This window comes from Hypanus sabinus, chromosome 10 (genome assembly GCF_030144855.1).
Source record: "Hypanus sabinus isolate sHypSab1 chromosome 10, sHypSab1.hap1, whole genome shotgun sequence".
Taxonomy (NCBI): domain Eukaryota; kingdom Metazoa; phylum Chordata; class Chondrichthyes; order Myliobatiformes; family Dasyatidae; genus Hypanus; species Hypanus sabinus.
Window position 1 is genome coordinate 26,525,615 of NC_082715.1, and position 21,709 is coordinate 26,547,323.

General features: G+C 40.8%; 1 protein-coding gene across 2 annotated transcripts in view; it reads left to right on the forward strand.

Moving 5' to 3' along the window:
* lama2 (laminin, alpha 2) overlaps positions 1 to 21,709 on the forward strand; it is a 364,685-nt gene that overhangs the window by 259,049 nt on the left and 83,927 nt on the right. For both annotated transcript variants that reach the window (XM_059981534.1, XM_059981533.1), the window contains exons 30-33: positions 35 to 159; positions 2,470 to 2,556; positions 11,110 to 11,303; positions 20,003 to 20,145. In XM_059981534.1, the coding sequence (XP_059837517.1) occupies positions 35 to 159; positions 2,470 to 2,556; positions 11,110 to 11,303; positions 20,003 to 20,145 (549 nt within the window). The remainder of the gene's footprint in view (positions 1 to 34; positions 160 to 2,469; positions 2,557 to 11,109; positions 11,304 to 20,002; positions 20,146 to 21,709) is intronic.

Below are 21,709 nucleotides of genomic sequence, written 5' to 3' on the forward strand. Positions count from 1 at the left end.
AAATTTTCCCTAAATGGAATATTTTCCCCCTCAGAATTGCCGTGACAACACAGCTGGTGACTATTGTGAATTCTGTGCTCCTGGATATTATGGGATTATAAGAGGATTTCCAAATGACTGCTACCCTTGTGCTTGTCCTCTTCAAATCTCCAGTAATAAGTAAGTTTACAGCATTGAAGATTTTCAAATGTTAATGGGAACAATTAAACACGATGAATTGAATTATGTATATAACCCTCTCACCGTAGGCTTGGAATGAGTTTGCTTTTACTTGAATTCGACTTAACATCTACATAACTCTACAATGCATGGGGAGTAATGATGAGAAGGCTATTTACGGTAAATAAACTTGTCTAGGGTAAATATGATTTCGGGTAACCACAAACATACAAGTTTGAATGTTCCTTCTAAGGAAAAGAAAGACAATTACTTGTATGAACACTGACACATTCACCAAGAAACAATCATTTAATTCACACCAGTATAAACTTAGATCAAAATTGTATTGACATAATATTTTAAACTAATACAAACAATAATAATTTATAATACAAAATAAAGGAAAAAATCATGTACAATATATAAATATTAGTTTATATTGTGCAGGTAATTGTTGGAGCTCATTGTTCTGTAATCAATCCAGTTTACTTCACTTTGTTTACTCACGATACTGAAATGGTTTTGCGCTGAAGAACCTGTACCAGGAAACAAATATTCACACAACTTCCACGGAAGAAGGCATCAAACTTTTTTCAAAAAGCGTGTGCTAACTAACTAACTGAAAGTTATCTGTGCATTCTCCATGAGACCATTGTCTGCATGAGGATTCTCCTACATCAGTATCAATCCTTCTAAATGGGTTCTGTGAACGTTTCATCATGTTCTTCTCTGATGTTCAATGTCTGTTGTCCATTTCCATACTCTGCCTTCAATCCCACACTCTCCCTGAAAAATGACTCCCCTTTCTTTTCCCATGCTCTCTCAAAAATACAAATAAGAGAAGACAAGACAAATCCTATTGGTTAATTCACCAAGCCTAACTTAATCAACTGATTTTTAAAAATTTGAACAGCAAAAATGAAATCCTCAATTGTATAATGTAATTAAAGGAATACTTATTGAATTTTTGAGAAAATCTGCAGAAAATAAAATACCCAACAGCATAATTGTATTAATAAAATAACACATGGTCTTACACCAGCGTATTACATAAACTTCTCATGATCACTAAAAAAGGCAAGAGATCAAAGATTATCCAACAACTGGAGCGTTAGAACTTTAGGCTTATGTATTATGGAAATAAAAGAAAGGAATCAAATCTTCCAAATTATTATTAAATCTAAAATTGGGGTTATTTCAGAACACATTTTCTACTTGAAAACATCTCGTTTTATTGGGTCCATCAAGTTTCTTTTTTTCACTATTCTTCTGAACAATTTCTTCAATGATGTGTTGGTTGAGTGATAGTCACTCTCCAGTGCCTCATCCAAATACACTATGAGTTCCTGCAGGTAACAAAGAAGACCAATTGGAGCAGTTAATGGTAATCAACAGCTACCACACTGTTTACCCATACCCTTGAGCAAAAAAACTTCGCTTCTCAGGCTTTACAACAACCCCAGTGGTGGACAGCACAGACAGATTCTAATAAATACTCATCCATCATGGCTGCATTAATCACTGGCTTAATCAACTGAGCCATTTCATCAGTATTCATAAAATTTGAGGAACAGTAATTTACTTTCTGCAGGGAAATGGAACTGAGCTCAGCAATGACTCCATTACAAGAGTAGTTCAGGTATTCTGGATTAGAGTGTTGGGAATGTACTTGCAATAGTCCACGGGCCCAATTTTGCGCCCACCTCCCCGCAGAGCAGGTTAAATCAAAGTTTGCCAGCCTTATTGAAATGTTTATATACCTTGCAACACACACAAAATGCTGGAGGTACTTAGCAGGCTGGGGAGCATCTATAGAAGAAAGTTAACAGTCAACGTTTCAGGTCGAGACCCTTCGACAGGACTCAGAATATTTATATTCCTTACCCAGCTCCAGGGAGCTTGTTTAGATCTGGAAGTTTGCGATTGGTTTGAAATTTCTGAAATCTTAAACATTTTCCTGACACCCAACCCTCATGTGATTGAATGTTCAAATTCACTAAAATGTTTCATTAAAAATCAAGAATTTATGAAGTCCGCTGCTGTGTTGATGGCTGTGGCCAGAATGCTGCTCTGGCACTTGGCCTGGCGGACAAAACCTTCACTTGTTTTCAGGACCCATGTTGATATTTGTGCTGTCTAAAAAAAGATCAATCTCACAGCTGAAGCAAACCAAAGAGGAATATTTGTATTTTCTAATATGTGTGTAATCACACAATTATTTTGCATTATTGACATCTCAGAAAATGAGCACATTCTATCTTCATTAATCTATTTACTTATAATGTATTATTTACATTTAATTATTTTTAGTTTTAGTCCAACCTGTATTATGGAAGGGCATAATGCTTATCGATGTAACGCATGTCAGGAAGGATATGAGGGGCCACATTGTGAGAGGTAAGATACTATTTTGATTATCTCCGTGCACATTAATAATCTAAGAATAAATTTGCTATTTCTTAAAACAGTTAATAGGCTATTGTACAATAAATAATTCCATTGTGTTGCACATACTTTATCAACTTTCAAGTATATTTTGAAATTACAGTACTTATCCTGACATTAAGTATCACCTGATAATACCCATGAACAACAACAGAAAGTTTAACTAAACACTATCATTGTCGAGCCCCCACTATCAACACCTCACAGTCATCATTGACCAGAAACACAGCTGGATATAAATTAGATGATTATGCCGGATATTCTGTCACCCTCCCTTCCTAATCTTCATGATTAAAGCCAAACACTGCAATGTTTCTGCTTCCTCCACGTGAAAGCAGATGCAACATTTTTTTCTAACATCTGTCCTGTTTGATTATTCCCAATTATTAATTTCTTCCTCTCAGCATCCCAACATTTACTTCTCCCTTTCTTTTTTGGTCTTCCTGTACTTGCATATAACCTGTTTTTATATGCCTTGTTACAACAAAATTGTGGAACTCCAGAATGGATTCAGCTGATAACTTCATCACTTAAGTGGGAGGTTTAGACTCTTGAGTATACAATCTTCTGGCCTTCTTGCTCCCCAGGATGTGTGTTTTCCGCTCCAATGTAAAATTTCAAGACTGAGTGTTTTAGGACAAGCAAGACTGTAACTAGATTGTAATAAAAATCAGTGGACTAAATGCTTCAGGTCAAAATGGGCAGCCTAATCAAACTTTCTGATACCAGCTCCCAGTTTTGGTTGGTAATAAATTCTATTCCATGTGTGTCACATACCATTAGATCAATTAACACACACAAAATGCTGGAGGAACCCAGCAGGCTAGGCAGCATCTATGAAAAAGAGTAAACAGTCGATGCTTCGGGCCAGACCCTTCATCAGCTTCATCTAGCAACGCTGGATGCCAAACGTATTGTACAAATCTGTATTCTAATATTTATAGAACCCCAGGGATATAAAATTCAAGACTATTTTTCTGAAAATATTTAACCACAGAGAGAACTGGGGAATCTGGCCAAATGAAAATACAGAGATTCTAAATGTGTTTTTTTTCCTTGTTAGACAGTCTGAGCACTTGCATTTATGTAATAGCAAGATACACAGGCCTTCTGACATGTAGTATGTAGGCGCAGTACATAATGCAATAAGTAAATACCTCTGAGCTTGGGTCAGGGCATGTCTGGACCATCGGTCAAAGGAAATGAGTTTAAATCTCACCATAACAACTGGGGAATTTAAAACAAAGTAGCTAAATATATCTGGGAATGCAAAAATCTCAGTGACACCCACAATAAAATCACCAGGTTAAAAACCTATCTAGTTTACCATTATTTGTATTTATTTTATTTCTTACATACAAGGGAGTAAAAATCTTTGTTGTGTCTCTGTCGCAATGTACAAGCCATACGGAAGGGAAATGTGGGAGGATATTGCTCAAACACTAAGATTGTATACATAATTGTTTAGTATATATGTATGTGCAGTCAGATACGCAATCAGATCACTGTCTATTCATAAGTCTGATGGCCTGGTGAAAGAAGCTGTCCCGGAGTCTGTTGGTCCTGGTTTAATGCTGCAATACCGTTTGTTAAACAGTAGCAGCTGGAAAAGTTTGTGGTTGGGATGGCTGGAGTCCCTGATGATCCTCCGGGCCATTTTTATGCATCTGCTGCTGTAAATGTCCTGAACAAAGGGAAGTTCGCATCCACAGTTGTGCTCGGCTGTGCACACCATGCTCAGCAGCGCCCTGTGATTGAGGGTCGTGCAATTCCCAAACCCAGCGATGACACAGCCAGTCAGGAGATGCTCTCAATGGTGCTCCTGCAGAAGTCCCTAAGGATTTGGGGGCATACCAAACTTCTTCAGCCGTCTGAGGTGAAAGAGGCGCTGTTGTGCTTTTCTAACCATGTAGCCAGTGTGTACCAGTCCAGGTGAGACCCTGGGTGATGTGTATTCCAAGGAACTATCCCTTTAGGGAAAGAAAGATGCTGTCCTTTCTCACTTCTTCCTCATGTAGTCTCACCCATAGGGTTCATGCTTCACACCTTCTCACTTCAAGGCAATTCAGGATGGACAATAAATGCCAGCATTTCTTCCAATATTCATATCCCGTTGTTACGAACCCCGTAACTGGGTATCTTACCAGCAAAGATAGGAATAGCTGTTGAAGTCTGATGATACTATTTTTAACAGTATTTATTAGTAAAAATACACAAAAATAATATCAATGCAAATATACAGATAATATACGTCATCAATACTAAACCTAAAAGTGCGGGTATAATAATAATTAATAAGAAATCAGCTCCATCGTTGTCTAGGGGATAATGAATTGTCCAATGGAAATATAAAGTTCAGTTCAGTTCATACAGGCTGCAGTCATTGTTGTTCACTGTGTTGCAATTGTTGGGGAGAGAGAGAGAGTGAGAGAAAAACTTGCCAACTTTCCTTTTACGATCTTGATCCGTATCCATCCTTTAGCTAGACCAGGGGTCAGCAACCTTTACCACTGAAAGAGCCACTTGGACCCGTTTCCCACAGAAAAGAAAACACTGGGAGCCACAAAACCCGTTTGACATTTAAAATGAAATAACACTGCATACAACGTTTTGTTTTGCCTTTATGCTATGTATAAACAAACTATAATGTGTTGCATTTATGAAATTGATGAACTCCTGCAGAGAAAACGAAATTACATTTCTGCATGCAACAAAAACATTTTGAACTCCGAAAAAAAGATGTTGGGTTGAAGGTTACTTTTAAGTAAAATACTCAACGTCTATTTGAGTCCTTCTTGTATTTATGAAAAACGCCAAACTTAAATTTGCCGCCAGCAGCAAACCAAAAATAACGTCAGCCAGCTGTCAACCTGAAAAATAAAAGGACTATTTCACTGAACAATGAAAACATATGAATATACGTAAAATAATAGGCAATTAAAATATTTATCATACTTGGTCAGGTTGACTCACACCTGACAATGCAGTCGTATTCAGTAGGGATGGATCGATGCTTAGGGGAGTGACCGGGAAGGATAATGTGTTTTTTTCCTCTCTGAACTCACAGAAGCGTTTCCCAAACGATGTTTGCATTGCGATGATTGCAGAATGTAAATACTCCGAATTTATCATGTCGTGACCTTGTTTGAACTCTCTCAAATTGGGGAAGTGAGACAATGTGCCTTTCTGTAAATCTCTGGCAAGCACTGTCAACTTGCGCTCGAATGCCAAAACATCCTCCAACATGTGCAGGGCTGTACGTCCTTACCCCTGAAGAGCTGTGTTCAGCGTGTTCAGGTGCGCTGTCATGTCTACCATGAAGTGTAGCTTTTCCAGCCACTCTGGCTGTTCCAGCTCAGGAAAGGTGGGCCCTTTGCTGCCCAGGAAAGTTTTCACTTCTTCCAGACACGCGACAAAGCGTTTCAGCACCTCCCCTCTGGACAGCCAGCGATAAAAACACGTTGTAGCGGTGTGCTACACGCAGTCAGTAAACTGCAGTCAAAGATAGCTTTATTCAAACTAAACAGCCTTGCTTTTAAGCCTCCCTCAACCCGCCCCCCATGGACGCGGATGCTGCAAAAGACACGTACTCACAAACCCCCGTAGGCTATCTCCCTTAGCCTGAACGCTGGCTAATTGTGAACCGGTTCGGATGTGTCAGGAAATGGGTCACCACAAAGTCTTAATTAGATTGTACAAGATCACCATAATCTTCAAATTTAGAATTACATTTCAAAAACTAACAAACTAACATAAAATACATTTTAATTAAATACTGACCAATTATTTCCCAAAGCAACAGGGAGCCGCAGCACAGATGTAAAAGAGCCACATGTGGCTCCGGAGCCGCGGGTTGCCGACCCCCGAGCTAGACCGTTCCGTGGAGGACTCATCACCCAGGCAAGGGTGGACACACACACAAACCCCACCGGTCTCGTAGCGTCTGTCCTGGTGCGTCTGAAGGGTGTTCCCCAGACCCTACTTTTATCCCCACTCACAGGGTCTCAGATGTCAATCAGGCTGGGATGATGCAACACATCAACCAGACCACTCTGGTTGCCCCCGAGGGGTTTCAATGAATAGAACAGTACTCAATACATAATTCCTTCTCCAAAAGACAAGAGCAGTAATCTCTCTCATTTCCTGGGTATCAGACCCGAAATATTAGCGATCTTGCGATTCTCAAAAGGGGGGGTGGTGGGCATTGGCGATTCTGTACCCTTCTGCCCATCAGAGTTGCTCCTCATTCGTAACACCCCCATCCTTCTAAGGATTTTTACCAAAGGGAAAAATTAACGAATACAGAGTCTTACAGAATTTCAGAATCTAACACAATACAAAAGAGTTTTTTCACTACAGAGTAATATAATTATACATTCAATTCAGCATCTAAACAGTTAATGATTACATTGTCACTTCCTTTAATATCTTAATATCTTGTACCTTAATAAATTCCTGTAGCATCAGACTCCAATTTAATAACCACCTATTTTTATTCCTTTTCTTCAGCAAAACAAAACTAAAGAGTTGTGATCTTAGCTTACGTGTATATTACAAAAGTTTATGCAAATACTAATCTTTATTTTACTTTCAAGCTTTCCATGGTGTTGTCTTTATTATTTACATGCTTTGTCGAAATCCCTTAAAACCAGATCCGGTTATCCAAAGTGGCAGCCCATCAACCCTCGCCCCTTTTCCACTTAACTCCCATGTGGTTAGCTTGCGTACCAGTGAGGAATAGGCTTTCGCATACTCCTTTCAATGGAGTTATTTTATCAACAATGTTTTAGCCCATCTTTTGAACTTCCACACAATTCTTTATTTTTAAGCAAGTTGTTAGTTTTATCTTCAGGACCCTTCATTCTATTAGTTTTCAGTTTAATATCTGCAAATTATCCCTCTTTTTCCAAACAACATTTCAAATTCTGCCTCTTCACCGCACACCCTTGAATAACATTAGCGAGTGGGGTACCTTTACATTCCAAATCAAACTGTAATTGATTCACAGGCACTTTGTTAACAAGCCATTGTTCCTTCAGCCTGGTTACTGCTTCTGACACCAATCCAGACTTTAAATTTTCTTCATTCAATTTAGGAACTACACTTTTCCCTTCTCCTTCAATAATAATATCCACATCACCACCTATTATCTCCTCACTAACTTTTAACACACCTTCGAACACAAACAACTGGGAATTCTCACTTCCCACTATTACCAAGGTTAACCCTTTCTTCACTGAACCAAGTCCATCTGACCCACAAGGACTGCATTCCTTTTTAACTGAATCAGATACCTCAGACTTTTCCTGAGTTTCATTACTAGGTTCAGTACCACGTGTATCCATATCTTGAACACACTCAAACAGGACATCTGCCTCTTCCAGGCTTTCAATACCCATCCCCTTTTCAAATTCTAAGTTCCCCTGATCCTCCCAGTTACTCTCTGGGCAACTCCCATCTGGAGTAAACTCAACCCTGCAGGTTAAAACAACCTCATCTGCTAACCCAGCAGACTCCTTCAAGATAATGGCATCCTTTTCATCTAGGACTGCCCTTATTTCATTATTGGGAACACATTTAAAATTTTCAACTTCTTCAAACAGTTCTGTCAAGCCAGACAGAACATCCATGTCCAACCCTGGACCTTCTAACAGCCTTATCTGTTTCTCATCTTTACTCCGTGCCTCTATAAATTTCCTCCTGGCTAAGGGTAGATCTACCTCCTCTCCTTTACTCTCTTTCACCTCCCTATTCTCCGTTTTACCACCCTCTAACCCCTCTTGGTACAGGGTCGGTAAAAACGTCTCAGCCAAATCGATACTGGACTGATTTAAACTGGTCTCTTTCTCATCTGCCTTTCTCAACATGTTGCGAGTGATCGCGCATGCGGGATAGATTTTGGAACTTAGGGGCGGGTCCTCAACACTTACAGGCTGGCTCGTCAGCTTCTTTGCTGACCAAATCTCACCACCTGCTAAATCGTTACCAAGAAGTGCGTCCACACCTTTTCTCGGAAATTCTGATCGCACCCCTATTTCAACTGGTCCAGATACCAGATCACAATTTATAATGATTCTATGCAAAGGCACAGCTTCTGTCCCTTTTCCTATGCCTCTCAAAGCTACCTCTCCAGTCTCAGGACCAAAATCTAGTACCTTACTGAGAATCAATGACTGCTCAGCTCCAGTATCTCTCCAGATCCGCACTGGAACTGGTGTTTCTCCCTCTTTCACAGACACGGTCCCTTCTGAAATAAATTTCTCATGCCCCTCTCATATTCTATCTACCTGGGGCTTTCTAGTTGATTTGCTGATCGACTCAATACAGCCTGTAGGGACTGCTACTTTCCCTTTTCCTGTCTCCTTCCTTGGAGCAAAGCACTTAGATGCAATATGACCCACCTTTCCACAATTAAAACAGGTCAAGCCAGGAACCCTCCTGCCATCTTGCCTTTCTTCCTCCTTACTTTTACCACTAGCTCCTGGCTGAATTTCTGCCTCAGCTGGTGGGCTTTCTCTATCGTTCCTATGGTCTTTCTGGTAACTCTTAGTTGAGGAAAACTTTGTCTTGTGGGTTAGGGCATATTCATCTGCGAACCTTGCAAATTTGCATATGGACTTATTCAGCTTCTTGTTCAAATACATCCGGATATCTTCCAAAACACAACCTTTAAATTCCTCAATCAGAATTAACTCCCTGAAATGCCGAAAATCCTCTTCCACCCTTTCTGCCGCACACCAACGATCCAAGAGCACACCCTTCTCATAGGCAAACTCAGCATACGTCTGGTTCCACACTTTCTTTAAATCTCTGAACTTTTGTCTATAGGCCTCAGGTACCAATTCGTAGGCCCGAAGAATGGCCTCTTTTACTTCCTCGTAATTCTCAGACTCCTCCTCCTCCATGGACAACGCCGCATATGCCCGTTGTGCCTTCCCTTTTAACACATTTTGTAACAACGCCACCCACTGATCTCTGGGCCACTTCAGATTCACTGCCACCTTTTCAAAATGCAAGAAATAACTATCAACATCTGTCTCCTCGAACAGAGGTACTAACCTAAACTCCCTACTAAAATAAAACCTCTCTTCTCGGTCTGCCCCTTGGACCCTTCTCTCTTGCTTTAACTTCTCCATGTCCAGCTCATGCTGCCTCTGTTTCTGCTTCTCCCTCTCCTCTGCTTCCAGCTCTTTTAACCTAATTTCATGCTCCCTCTTCTTCTCTTCCGCGTCTAGCCTCAATTTCTCCAACTCTAACTGAGCCATCCCAATAGCTGGTACCTTTTCAGGGATATTGTCCAATACCTCAGCCGAAAACACATTCGTCTCAATATAATACTGAGTTATAGCCCTCCGCATCTCCCACTTTTTCATTGACAACCTCACCTCTGCGAGATTTAGTCCTTTCGCAATATTTACCAAGTCCGTCTTTGTGGCCCCCTCTAGCGCCTTCAAAGTCGGGTTTTGTGTAAATTCGTCTACGTCCATCTTTGCTGGTTTCCCGTCTGGTTACCCGCGCAACCAGATCCAAGTCTGGACTTAAAAGCCCGATTTACTGGCCCTCCAATTTGGTATCAAATCTCGAGACGAGGCCCCAAGTTGTTACGAACCCTGTAACTGGATGTCTTACCAGCAAAGATAGGAATAGCCTTTGAAGTCTGATGATACTATTTTTAACAGTATTTATTAGTAAAAATACACAAAAATAATATCAATGCAAATATACAGATAATATACGTCATCAATACTAAACCTAAAAGTGCGGGTATAATAATAATCAATAAGAAATAAGCTCTATCATTGTCTAGGGGATAATGAATTGTCCGATGGAAATATAAAGTTCAGTTCATACAGGCTGCATTCATTGTTGATCACTGTGTTGCAATTGTTGGAGAGAGAGAGAGAGAGAGAAAAAAACTTGCTGACTTTCCTTTTGTGATCTTGATCTGTATCTGTCCTTTAGCTAGACCGTTCCATGGAAGACTCGTCACCCAGGCAAGGGTGGACACACACACAAGCCCCCACTAGTCTCGTAGCGTCTCTCCTGGTGCATCTGAGGGGTGTACCCCAGACCCTACTTTTATCCCCACTCACGGAATCTCAGATGTCAATCAGGCTGGGATGATGCAACACATCAACCAGACCACTCTGGTTGCCCCCTGAGGGGTTTCAATGAATAGAACAGTACTCAATGCACAATTCCTTCTCCAAGAGACAAAAGCAATAATATCTCTCATTTCCTGGGTATCAGATCCGAAATATTACCGATCTTGCGATTCTCAAAAAGGGGGGGGGGCGGGCATTGGCGATTCTGTACCCTTCTGCCCATCAGAGTTGCTCCTCATTCGTAACACCATGAACAAATAAATAAAACAAAAAACATCTCTTGATGATGTATAATGTAAATATAATCCTAGATCCAAACTCAAAACATCCCAATAACAACATCTTGAACTTACAGTTCTTGCCAAAGTCTTGACACTAACTGTTTTTGCCTTCTTTTTAGGTGTGCACGTGGTTACTATGGTAATCCGAGAATTGAAGGGAGTGGTTGCGTTCAATGTGAGTGTGATGCTATTGGTTCATTACCTGAACCATGTGACACAGTCACTGGTCAGTGTACTTGCAAACCAGGAATGAGGGGCTGGACCTGCGATAAATGCATGGAGTGGCATGCGCGTGAAGGCATGGAGTGTGTCTGTACGTATCCTCACATTACTCAAACTGTGTGGGCTAATGTTCAATTTCCTCATCACAATATCCTCAGACTGTTCACGTTTTTGAAATGAAGCGACTAAAATCAGGATTGTTCAAAAAACCAGGATTGGAGAATAGATATCTCAAGAGGGCAATCGGTCTAGAGTAGATTGCAGAAAAAGGGAGAGATAAGATCATGAAGGGAATTGAAACATAATTGTTTTTTATCTGTAAACAGCTACTTTTAAAAAAAGAAGTCCAATTATCCTTACTCACTTAGTAAAATCTTAGATTGAGAAGTTTTGGAATATGATCCTCAGTTTGCTGTCATGGATTTTAAAATAATTTTCAAATCAGTGTCTTAGTTTTCAATAAATTTGAAGACTGAAATATTTGCATTGTAAAAAAGCTCCAATGGATATGGAAAGTGCGGATACATAAACCTAACAGACTAAGAAAAGGCCTTAAACGCTCACTGTTTGACTTTATATGTGACATATATAAAGATAGCTAACCTTGAGCCCATGACTACCAGCCTCACACATTCATTATTACAGAAACTTTTGAAAGCCATTACAGGAGTGTTTATCGCTATATTTCAATTTGCACCTTGTCATCACTGTTCTTCAAGGAACCGAGACTTAATCTTTGTAAAATCTATGATGTTCGCAAAGGCGTTGTGAACAAAAAAAAAGTTTCTCTTAATTCATGATTTCTTTATTGTTTTCAATCTGGCTGAAAGGCTGACGCTTAAACAAACGTTACTATTGAAACAGAAAATTAAACCAGCCATGAAGCTTCAAGGCCACACCACGTTAAAACCGTAAGATGGAAAATTAAGTGGTTCTTGATGTATCAGTTTGTATTATGCCCTTTGGCAGTAAATTTTCCCTGAATTTATGGAAAGTCTTGTGAATGACACTTACCCTTAAAAAAGGCTTATCTCCTTATCTCATTAATGCCACTACTTAGTTAATAGGCAAAAGTATCAATTCAATGACATTTCTGAAAGAATTTCCAGTCTATCATTATTTTTGTTAATGTATTTAGTATTTGTTTCTGCTCGTGGATCCATTCCCTCCACTGACTGTGGCAGATGTGAAGCAGAAGTTCATGAGTATTCCAGTTAAATCCCCCAGGATAATTATGTTGCATTACTATGATAGGCTAACAGAGCAAGGAAGTCAAATATTTTGACAAGTTTTTAACCCTGGAGTAATTGGAAGGCAACGATGATGTAGTGATGAACTCTACATTGTAAAACACAAGGAACATGTCATAAACCTTGAACTATCTGACCTACATTTCAGTAGCATGTTCCTAATGAGCAACAGTCTCTATCTTAACAATTAAATTGGTGATGGTACAGGGCTTTAGAATGATAGAACATAGAAGTCTACAGCACATTACAGGCCCTTTGGCCCACAATGTTGTGTTGACCATGTAACCTGCAATAGAAACTGCCTAGATTTTCCCTATCACATAGCCCTCATAAGTTTGTGCTTACAAATTTTGTTACATTATTAAATTATTAAAATATATTCTATCCTTCAAATATAAAAATATATTTTATGCCGTTGCACCTTCCTTTTTTGAGGAACTGTAATGAAGATGTGATATTCTTGCCACAATGGCTAATTTATGAATTGGCTGAGCATTGCTTCTCACTGCGATTGTGGTTAAGGACACTTGCACCATTTCCTGATTACTGAGTGGAAGAGAATTCAACTAAACTGGTAAAAAAATTATTTAAGATTGTAGAGAGGTTACAACCTCTTGAAATATATGCATGAATTATTTCTCTTGAATGGTGCTGTCTCTGAAATTATTGCTTTTAATTTATTTTGAAATGTTTGATGTGAAGTGCTTTAGCAGGAGGTTTGAAGTGTTTTTTAATATTTTACACTAACAAATATTAGGGTAATTTGCAAAGTCCTAACTGTAGAAGCAAATCTGCAATTATTTGTAAGTTGGTTGTATCAGAGACATTTGATAGTATACTTTTAAAGTATAGGCAGATTTTGAAATATTGGTTTGAAATATTGCTCGTTCCAAACTACGATAGTACTCATTAACAAATTCTGTTATCCCAAGGATGGAAGGAGTAAAGATTTTCAGACCATAGGGTCTGAGGATGTACAGGTGAGGATAGGAGGCACACAACAAAATGGATAACTATCTGCAAGCTAGAGGTGAGGGAAAGTTACTAGGGGTAACAGCCAAACAGATACAAATAATTCAAAAGATTACATGACACATATCTGAAGTGGACAATGGACAGAAGTTAACATAAGGGAGCTAGGGCTTTACTCTTTGGAGAGAAGGAGGATGAGAGGAGACATGATAGAGGTGTACAAGATATTAAGAGGAATAGATAGAGAGGACAGCCAGTGCCTCTTCCCCAGGGCACCACTGCTCAGTACAAGAGGACATGGCTTTAAGGTAAGGAGAGGGAAGTTCAAGGGGGATATTGGAGGAAGGTTTTTCACTCAGAGAGTGCTTGGTGCGTGGAGTGCACTGCCTGAGTCAGTGGTGGAGGCAGATATGCTAGTGAAGTTTAAGAGACTATTAGACGGGTAAATGGAAGAGTTTAAGGTGGGGGGGTTAAATGGGAGGCAGGGTTTGAGGGTCGACACAACATGGTGGGCCAATGGGTCTGTAATGTGCTATACTATGTTCAATATTACTTTATGCATTTTAAGAAGTTATCATCGAGGCCAAATACAGATGATTTAATGCTTTTGGAGAGTTAGTTAAAGTTAAGAGGTCAAATCTCGTGCTAAGCACCGATTAGGAAAATTAATAGCCATGTGCCTGGAAACTGAATTTGAAAGCAGCATTTTTCTAAGCATCGTACAATTGAAAATGGATTTTCTTTCCCTCAAATGATACATGATATGGACTAGGTCATTTCACATCACTCCATAATTTCAATGCAGTATTTTGTGGCCAGTTTCAGCAAATCACCAACTTCCTGTCCTCCCTCTTCCCTTCAGTTACTGGGGATACGCCACCAACCATTTTCCATTGATCTATCAGTTTCAGCCTCTCGCTTTGCTGGCCTGTAAATGAAGAATGAAACAACATATTTTTTGACGTTAGGGTGTGCTAGGATCTTTAAAGAGCTTTCATCAAGCAAACAATGAAATTGCATATTTACTGATTGTTGCTAAAGTCAAGAAAATAAAGGTAAATGAGATTAGATCACCAAGTACAATTAGTTGGTATAAAGTTAGGTAAAGTTTAAATTTTATACTGCTAAGTAGTACTAAAAATTTTATTTTTATAATCAATATGTCTGTCATCTCTGGTTTAATTTTTAATGAAAATATTTTCATTTGACTTTATGACTTTCCATATATTTTTTCCAGTACTGACATTGCACATAAATCAGTACATAAATAATGGAAAATTATGTCTTAATGGATTATAATGAAGCATCATGTTGTTTTGTTGCATGGATCTGGAAAGCATAAGGTATATGTACACCCAAATGCATTTAATAATCCTAAATACGCCTGTAATTCATTGCTAAGTAAACAGTGGCAACACACTATTATTTGATATCCAAAATAAGACCATAAGGAACAGGAGCAGAATTAGGCAATTTGACCCATCAAGTCTGCTCCATCATTCAATCACAGCTGAATCCTTTGTTCCCCCTCCTTCGCCCCACTTCCTGGCCTTTTCCCTGTAACCTTGATACTATGTCCTATCAAGAACCTATCAAGCTCAGCCTTAAATACACCCAATGACCTGGCTTCCACAGCTGCCTGTGGTAACAGACTCCACAAATTTACCACCCTCTAGCTAAAGAAATTTCTCCTTCTATCCTGAGGCTGTGCCCTCTTGTCCTAGACTCTCCCACCATGGGAAACATTCTTTCCAAACTACTCTGTCTAGGCCTTTCGACAGTCAAAAGATTTCAAAAAGGTCCCTCCTCATCCTTCTGAATTCCAGCGAGTACAGACCCAGAGGCATCAAACATTCCTCGTATAATAACCCTTTCATTCCTGGAATCATCCTTGTGACCCTCCTCTGGACCCTTTCCAAAGCCAGCACATCTTTTCTAAGATGAGGGGCCCAAAACTGTTCACAATACTCAAGGTGAGGCCTCACTAGTGCCTTATAAAGCCTCAGCATCACATCCCTGCTCTTGTATTCTAGACCTCTTGAAATGAATGCTAATATTGCATTTGCCTTCCTCACCACCGACTCAACCTGCAACTTAACCTTTAGGGTGTTCTGCACAAGGACTCCCAAGTCCCTTTGCATCTCAGATTTTTGGATTTTCTCCCTGTTTAGAAAATAGTCTGTACATTTATTTCTACTGACAAAGTGCATGACCATGCATTTTCCAACATTGTATTTCATTTGCCACTCTCTTGTCTGTCCTTCTATAGCCTACCCATTTCCTCAGCATGACCTGCCTCTCCACCAATCTTTATATCATCTGCAAACGTAGCAACAGAGCCACCTATTCCATTATTTAAATTATTGATATTCAGCATAAAAAAGAAGCGGTCCCAACACAGACCCCTGCGGAACACCACTAGTCACTGACAGCCAACCAGAAAAGGATCCTTTTATTCCCACAGAAAATGAATCAAATAACCAATCAGCCTTTTTAAAACAACATTTGATTTGTACCACTTTGTAGGTATGCCTGTTATGCCATCATAGCAGATAGCAACATCTATTTAGGACTAGAGCAAAAGCAGGCATAGTAAGAATCCATATTGGTTTCTGTTAAAACTTCTGTAACATGAAGGAAAGGGAGTCAATGTGAGAACTACTTATTCAGGCGGAGGAAGGTGTGAGCAGATCAATTCATGAAGCAGACTGCCTGCAGGAAAACGAGGTGGAGAAAATAACAAGTTAAGATACGGAAACTGTTGAATATTGAACTATTGACTATGTAAGTAAAAAGATTGGACAAGTAATGATGAGGAAATAAATAGGTTCTAAAATGCATACGTGCCCCCTACAGCATCCGCGCGCGGGACAGGACTGTGAATACTTGTGCCCTACAGCATCTGCGCCCGGGGAGGGCAGGATCAGGAAGGCTTTAAAGCGAGGCCGCGAAGTTCAAATAAAATCTTTTTATAACTGTAGTTCACCGACTCCGTGTCGTTATTTCAGCGCTGCGTGTAGCACACCGCTACATATATATGTTTCTGTGCTGTACTTTTCTATGACTGATATAAATTTCTACCACCGCTTCCTCCCTTTAGCTGCCCGAATCCCTTTAGTTCGCCCTGATGTCGGGTCTGGGCAAGGACATTGCCTGGGACGAGGAGTCCGCCACTGCTTTCATTAAAACGAAAGAAGCCTTGGCAAACTCCGCGATGCTAGTGCACCCCAGAATGGACGTCCCTACTGCCTTCATAGTGGACGCATCTAACACGGCAGTCATTGGGATACTGGAGCAACTCATCGAGGGTCGCTGGCAACCCCGGCGTCTTTCAGCAAACACCTGCGACCACCCGAGCTCAAATACGGTGCTTTCGACCAGACACTGTTGGCACTATACCTGGCAATCCAGCATTTCATGTACTTCTTAGAAGGTAGGCCCTTCACCGCGTTCACGGACCACAAGCTGCCTACCTTTATGTTCACGAAGGTGTCCGATCCCTGGTCATCCCGCCAGCAGTGCCATCTGTCCTACATCTCTGAATACACGATGGATGTCCGGCACGTCTCGGGTAAGGACAATGTCATGGCGGATGCGCTCTCTCGCCCTAACGTTCATGCCTTTTCCGAAGGGGTAGACTTTGAGGCGCTGGCAGAGGAGCAGCAGGCAGACGAGGAGATCCCGAGTTACAGAACCGCAGTCTCCTGGCGACGACGCGCTTTCAACTCCATTCATAACTTAGCGCACCCCTCTGTCAGGACAACCGTCTGGATGGTCTCCAACAGGTTCGTTTGGCACGGACTCCACAAGCAAGTCAGTGAATGGGCCAAAACGTGCATGCACTGCCAGACGGCCAAGGTGCAGCGGCACACCAAAGCCCTGCCGCAGCAGTTCCACCCCACCCACCGGCGTTTCGACCACATTCATGTGGATATCGTGGGCCCCCTGCCAGTGTCACAAGGAGTGCGTTACCTCCTGACTAACGTGGACCGGTTCACAAGATGGCCAGAGGCGGTCCCGCTCACCGACACCACCTCCGAATCTTGTGCCCAGGCACTGATCGCCACCTGGATATCCCGCTTTGGTGTACCGGCCCACATTGCCTCCGACAGAAGCCCACAGTTCACTTCCAGCCTGTGGTCAGCTATGGCCAGCCTTTTGGGGACACAACTGCACCACACAACTGTCTACCACCCACAGTCGGACGGCCTGGTGGAGCGTTTCCACCGTCACCTAAAGTCGGCTCTCGTGGCCCGCCTGCGAGGAGCTAACTGGGTGGACGAGCTTCCCTGGGTTCTGCTCGGCATTCGCACGGCGCCCAAAGATGATCTGCACACCTCGTTGGCCGAGTTGGTGTACGGCGCACCCCTGGTCGTCCCCGGGGAGTTCATACCAGCCCCAAGGGGGCAAGAGGAAGAACCCGCAGCAGTCCTGGGCAGACTACGTGAGAGGCTCGGTAACCTGGCCCCCATACCCACTTCACAGCACGGACGGACCCCGACCCATGTACCCAAAGACCTGCAGAACTGTAAGTTTGTGTTTGTATGAAGGAGCGGGCATCGGCCACAGCCACAGCGGCCCTACGAGGGGCCTTTTACGGTGATCAGGAACAACGGGTCCATGTTCGTGCTGGACATTGGGAGGAGAGAGGAGGTTTTCACGGTGGACCGACTCAAACCAGCCCATGTGGACGTGGTGCAACCGGTCGAGTTTCTGGCACTGTGGCGCAGGGGCAGACCTCCCAAACAGGGTCTGGCCCAGACTGTGGACACTGGGGGGTGTATCACCGGTTCTTGGGGGGGTGGGGGGGGTTTATGTGGCGACCCACTTCCTAGCGCACTCGAACTGGCTCACAAATAGCCAGCGCATGGGACTGTGAATACGTGCCCCCTACAGCATCCGCACCCGGGGAGGGCGGGATCAGGAAGGCTTTAAAGCGAGGCCGTGAAGTTCAAATAAAATCTTTTTGTAACTGCAGTTCACTGACTCCGTGTCGTTATTTCAGCGCTGCTTGTAGCACACCGCTACATATATATGTTTCTGTGCTGTACTTTTCTATGACTGATATATATATCTTGGAAACTGATGGTTAATGTTTAATAGTGAAGTCATTTCCCAAGAAGAGATTTGAAATTGGTCAGGGACTTGGCATTTAATCTTCAAAGTGCTGAAATAAGCTCCCCAAACAACAAAACTTAAGGACCTTGTTCAAAATGGAAAGAAAGATAAGAGTACTGTATATATTTTTTAAAATTTCTGCTTTCATTTCAGATTTGCAGAATGTAGAACATAAAACATCTCAGCACAGGAACAGACCCACAGAGTTGTGTCAGATGAACAAAATTGGAATTCAAATGCCCAACTGCCTTCTGCCTGCACAATGTTCACATCCTTTCATTCCTTCCACATTCATGTGCCCAAGAGACTCTTGAATGTGCTATTGGCCCCACCACCACCCTAGGCAACACATCACCCACCGCTCTCTGTGTTTAAGATATTGCTTTGCACATCTTCTTATTACTTACGCCCTCTCACCTTAAATGCATGGCCTCTGTTCAACCATACAAAAACGGTACTGTTTGTTAACTCTATCTATGCCTTTCATAATCTTTTAAACCTCTATCAGACTCCATCATTCCAGAGAAAACATCCCGTGTTTGTCCGTGTATAGCACATGCTCTCTAATCCAGGCAGCCTTCTGGTAAACCTCATCTTCACTCTCTCCAAAGCTTTGACATCTTTCTCTTAATGGGGCAACTAGAACTCGAGACAATACTCCAGATGTGATCTGATTCAAGATTATAAAAGCTGCAACATAATGTCTTGACTTTTGAGCTCAATTTCCTGACTAATAAAGACAAGTATGCCTTATACCTAGTTACCACCTTATCAACCTGTGCAGCCATTCTCAGGGAGCTGTGAATCTGGACCCCAAGATCCCTCTGCATATCAATACTCTTTAGGGACTTGCCATTAATAGTATTGTAATACAAATTTCCCAAATGACAGCAAGATTTAAAGGCCTTGTTCAAGTTTGAGAGAAAGTTTCCAGTTTATTTTGTCTTTAGTTTCCATTTTCATTGTAGATTTGGAGAGCATAAAACATGGCACAGGACCAGGTCTACAACAAAATGATGTACTAAATTAGTAATTAAGTGCCTCTTTATGTTCAATTGCTCAAAGTGCGACAACTTACGTTTGGCTGGGTTCGACTCCATCTGCAGCTGACCTATATCGAACTGTATACCACCGACCATACCATGTTATTTATATCACAAACAACAGAGGTCCCAGTATGGAATCTAGTGGAACCACTAATAGTCACAGACCTCCAACCAGAAATCCCATTGACCACTAGACTTTGTCTTCTTTGGGCAAGTCAATTCTGAATCCAAATGGCCAATTCACTGTAAATCCAATACATCTTATTCTTCTGGAACTTAGAGTATTTTGCTTTTATGTCTTGTGGTGAAACACAGATATGTTTGTATCACAATTCTCCAGACTTTATTTTTATCTATTGTTGTCCAAATAGCTTTGTATTAATGTTGAAGTTATCTTTCACCAGCTTGTGATGATAAATGCACTGGACTTCAGCTGAATGACCTTGAAAATCTTAACCAGATGATCACAAGGCTGAATCTCTCTGGACCCTTTCCTCCTCCTTATAAGATGCTTTTTAGATATGAAAATGTATCTCAAGAATTGAAGGTAAGAACATATTTCTTCCTCAAGCTATTTGTTCAAATTACGCTAACAGATCCAAGTGAAAAAGCAATTAAGACAAGTAAAACCCCTTGGTAAAACATAAATTGACAAATTACCATGTTTTAGTGGTATTGTAACAGATGAAAGAGTTAATATTTTTCTTTTGTTTATGGTTGGGTAACAAAGATTCATGTTGTTCCCAACAACTTGTGAATACTTTTTGTTGAGCAATAAATCATAATGTGAGTTTGTTTATAGTTCAGAACATAGTTGGTTGATCTAAAACTGCAGGAGATAAATAGTTGATCTTATAATATGAAATTATATATATGTGCTATCCATGATTTTTCTGATCTTAAGGTAAGTTTTTAAGATGATCTTCCATTTGGCGAGGTATTTTTTTAGAAACAAAGAAAAAATTCTTCCTCCCTTGTCAAGCTTAGTTTAATTAGTTTGAATTAGTTTGTTACTAGTTAATGTCTTACCTTGGAGGTACTTTGCTGATTATATTCAAAAGTGATAAGAGCACTTTATGTTCAAGGGTGAGATATTTTCTGAAAATCAGCAACATTGGTGCATTTATTCAATTCCATCAAAAGTGGATGAGGAAATACTCATTAAGACATCTTCCACTGTTAGTCATTGACAATAACAAACATTTCAAGGGAATGTTTAGTATGCAAAGACATCCAACTGAATTTAAAGAGAAAAACGTGAATGATGATCCATAAATGAAACGCACGAAATTACCAGAAGCTTAATCAATGGTTTAGTACAGTGGATGAGAACAGTAGGGAGAGAATTCCATTTTATGGGAATCATGTTGCTTAAATGAAAAAAAGAAGTGCACAGTGCAAAGGGACACTGTTTGGGGAAAGGGCTCTATAGAAGAACTTCAAAGCATATGCTGTTAAATCAATCAGAGATGAAAATTTTGAAGAAAATATACTGTTGCCAAAGGGGACCAAGTTGAAAAATTACTGGGATGCTGTAGGATGCAATAAATGTTGCCTTTCTAGGTTTGTCCTGTTTATAAAAAGATGGATAAATAATAATCACTACTTGACCATCAGTAAACTGACGGAAGATGGTGTCAACAGTTTTATCAAACAGCTCAATTGCCTATTTATTTCTTCCCAGTTTGAGTTCTATCAGCACCTTAACGTCCCCACCCCCACACTATTCCCAGCAGCAGATCTCATTGCTCAATGTTTGAAACAAATTACAAAGAACTGAAGCCCAGAGATGAAGCGAGAGTGTCTTTTGATGTCTGGACAGCATTATGTCAACTGTAGTATGCAGGAGCTCTGGTAAAATTGAAGTCAATGAGTGTGAAGGGGAAAGAAGGATATTTCTGGTTATTGGAGGTCAATCTTTCAAGCTTCTGAACAGCACCACAGGAGTTCTTAGTGCAACATCAAACACTCCGCTGCTTCATTAATGATATCCTATCCTTTCCATCAGAACGCTCAGAAATGGGATCTTCACCGGGGGATTGCATTCTAATTAATACTCCAAAGAAAATAGAACACAAGACATACAGTCTTGTGTAAAAGTCTAAGGTACC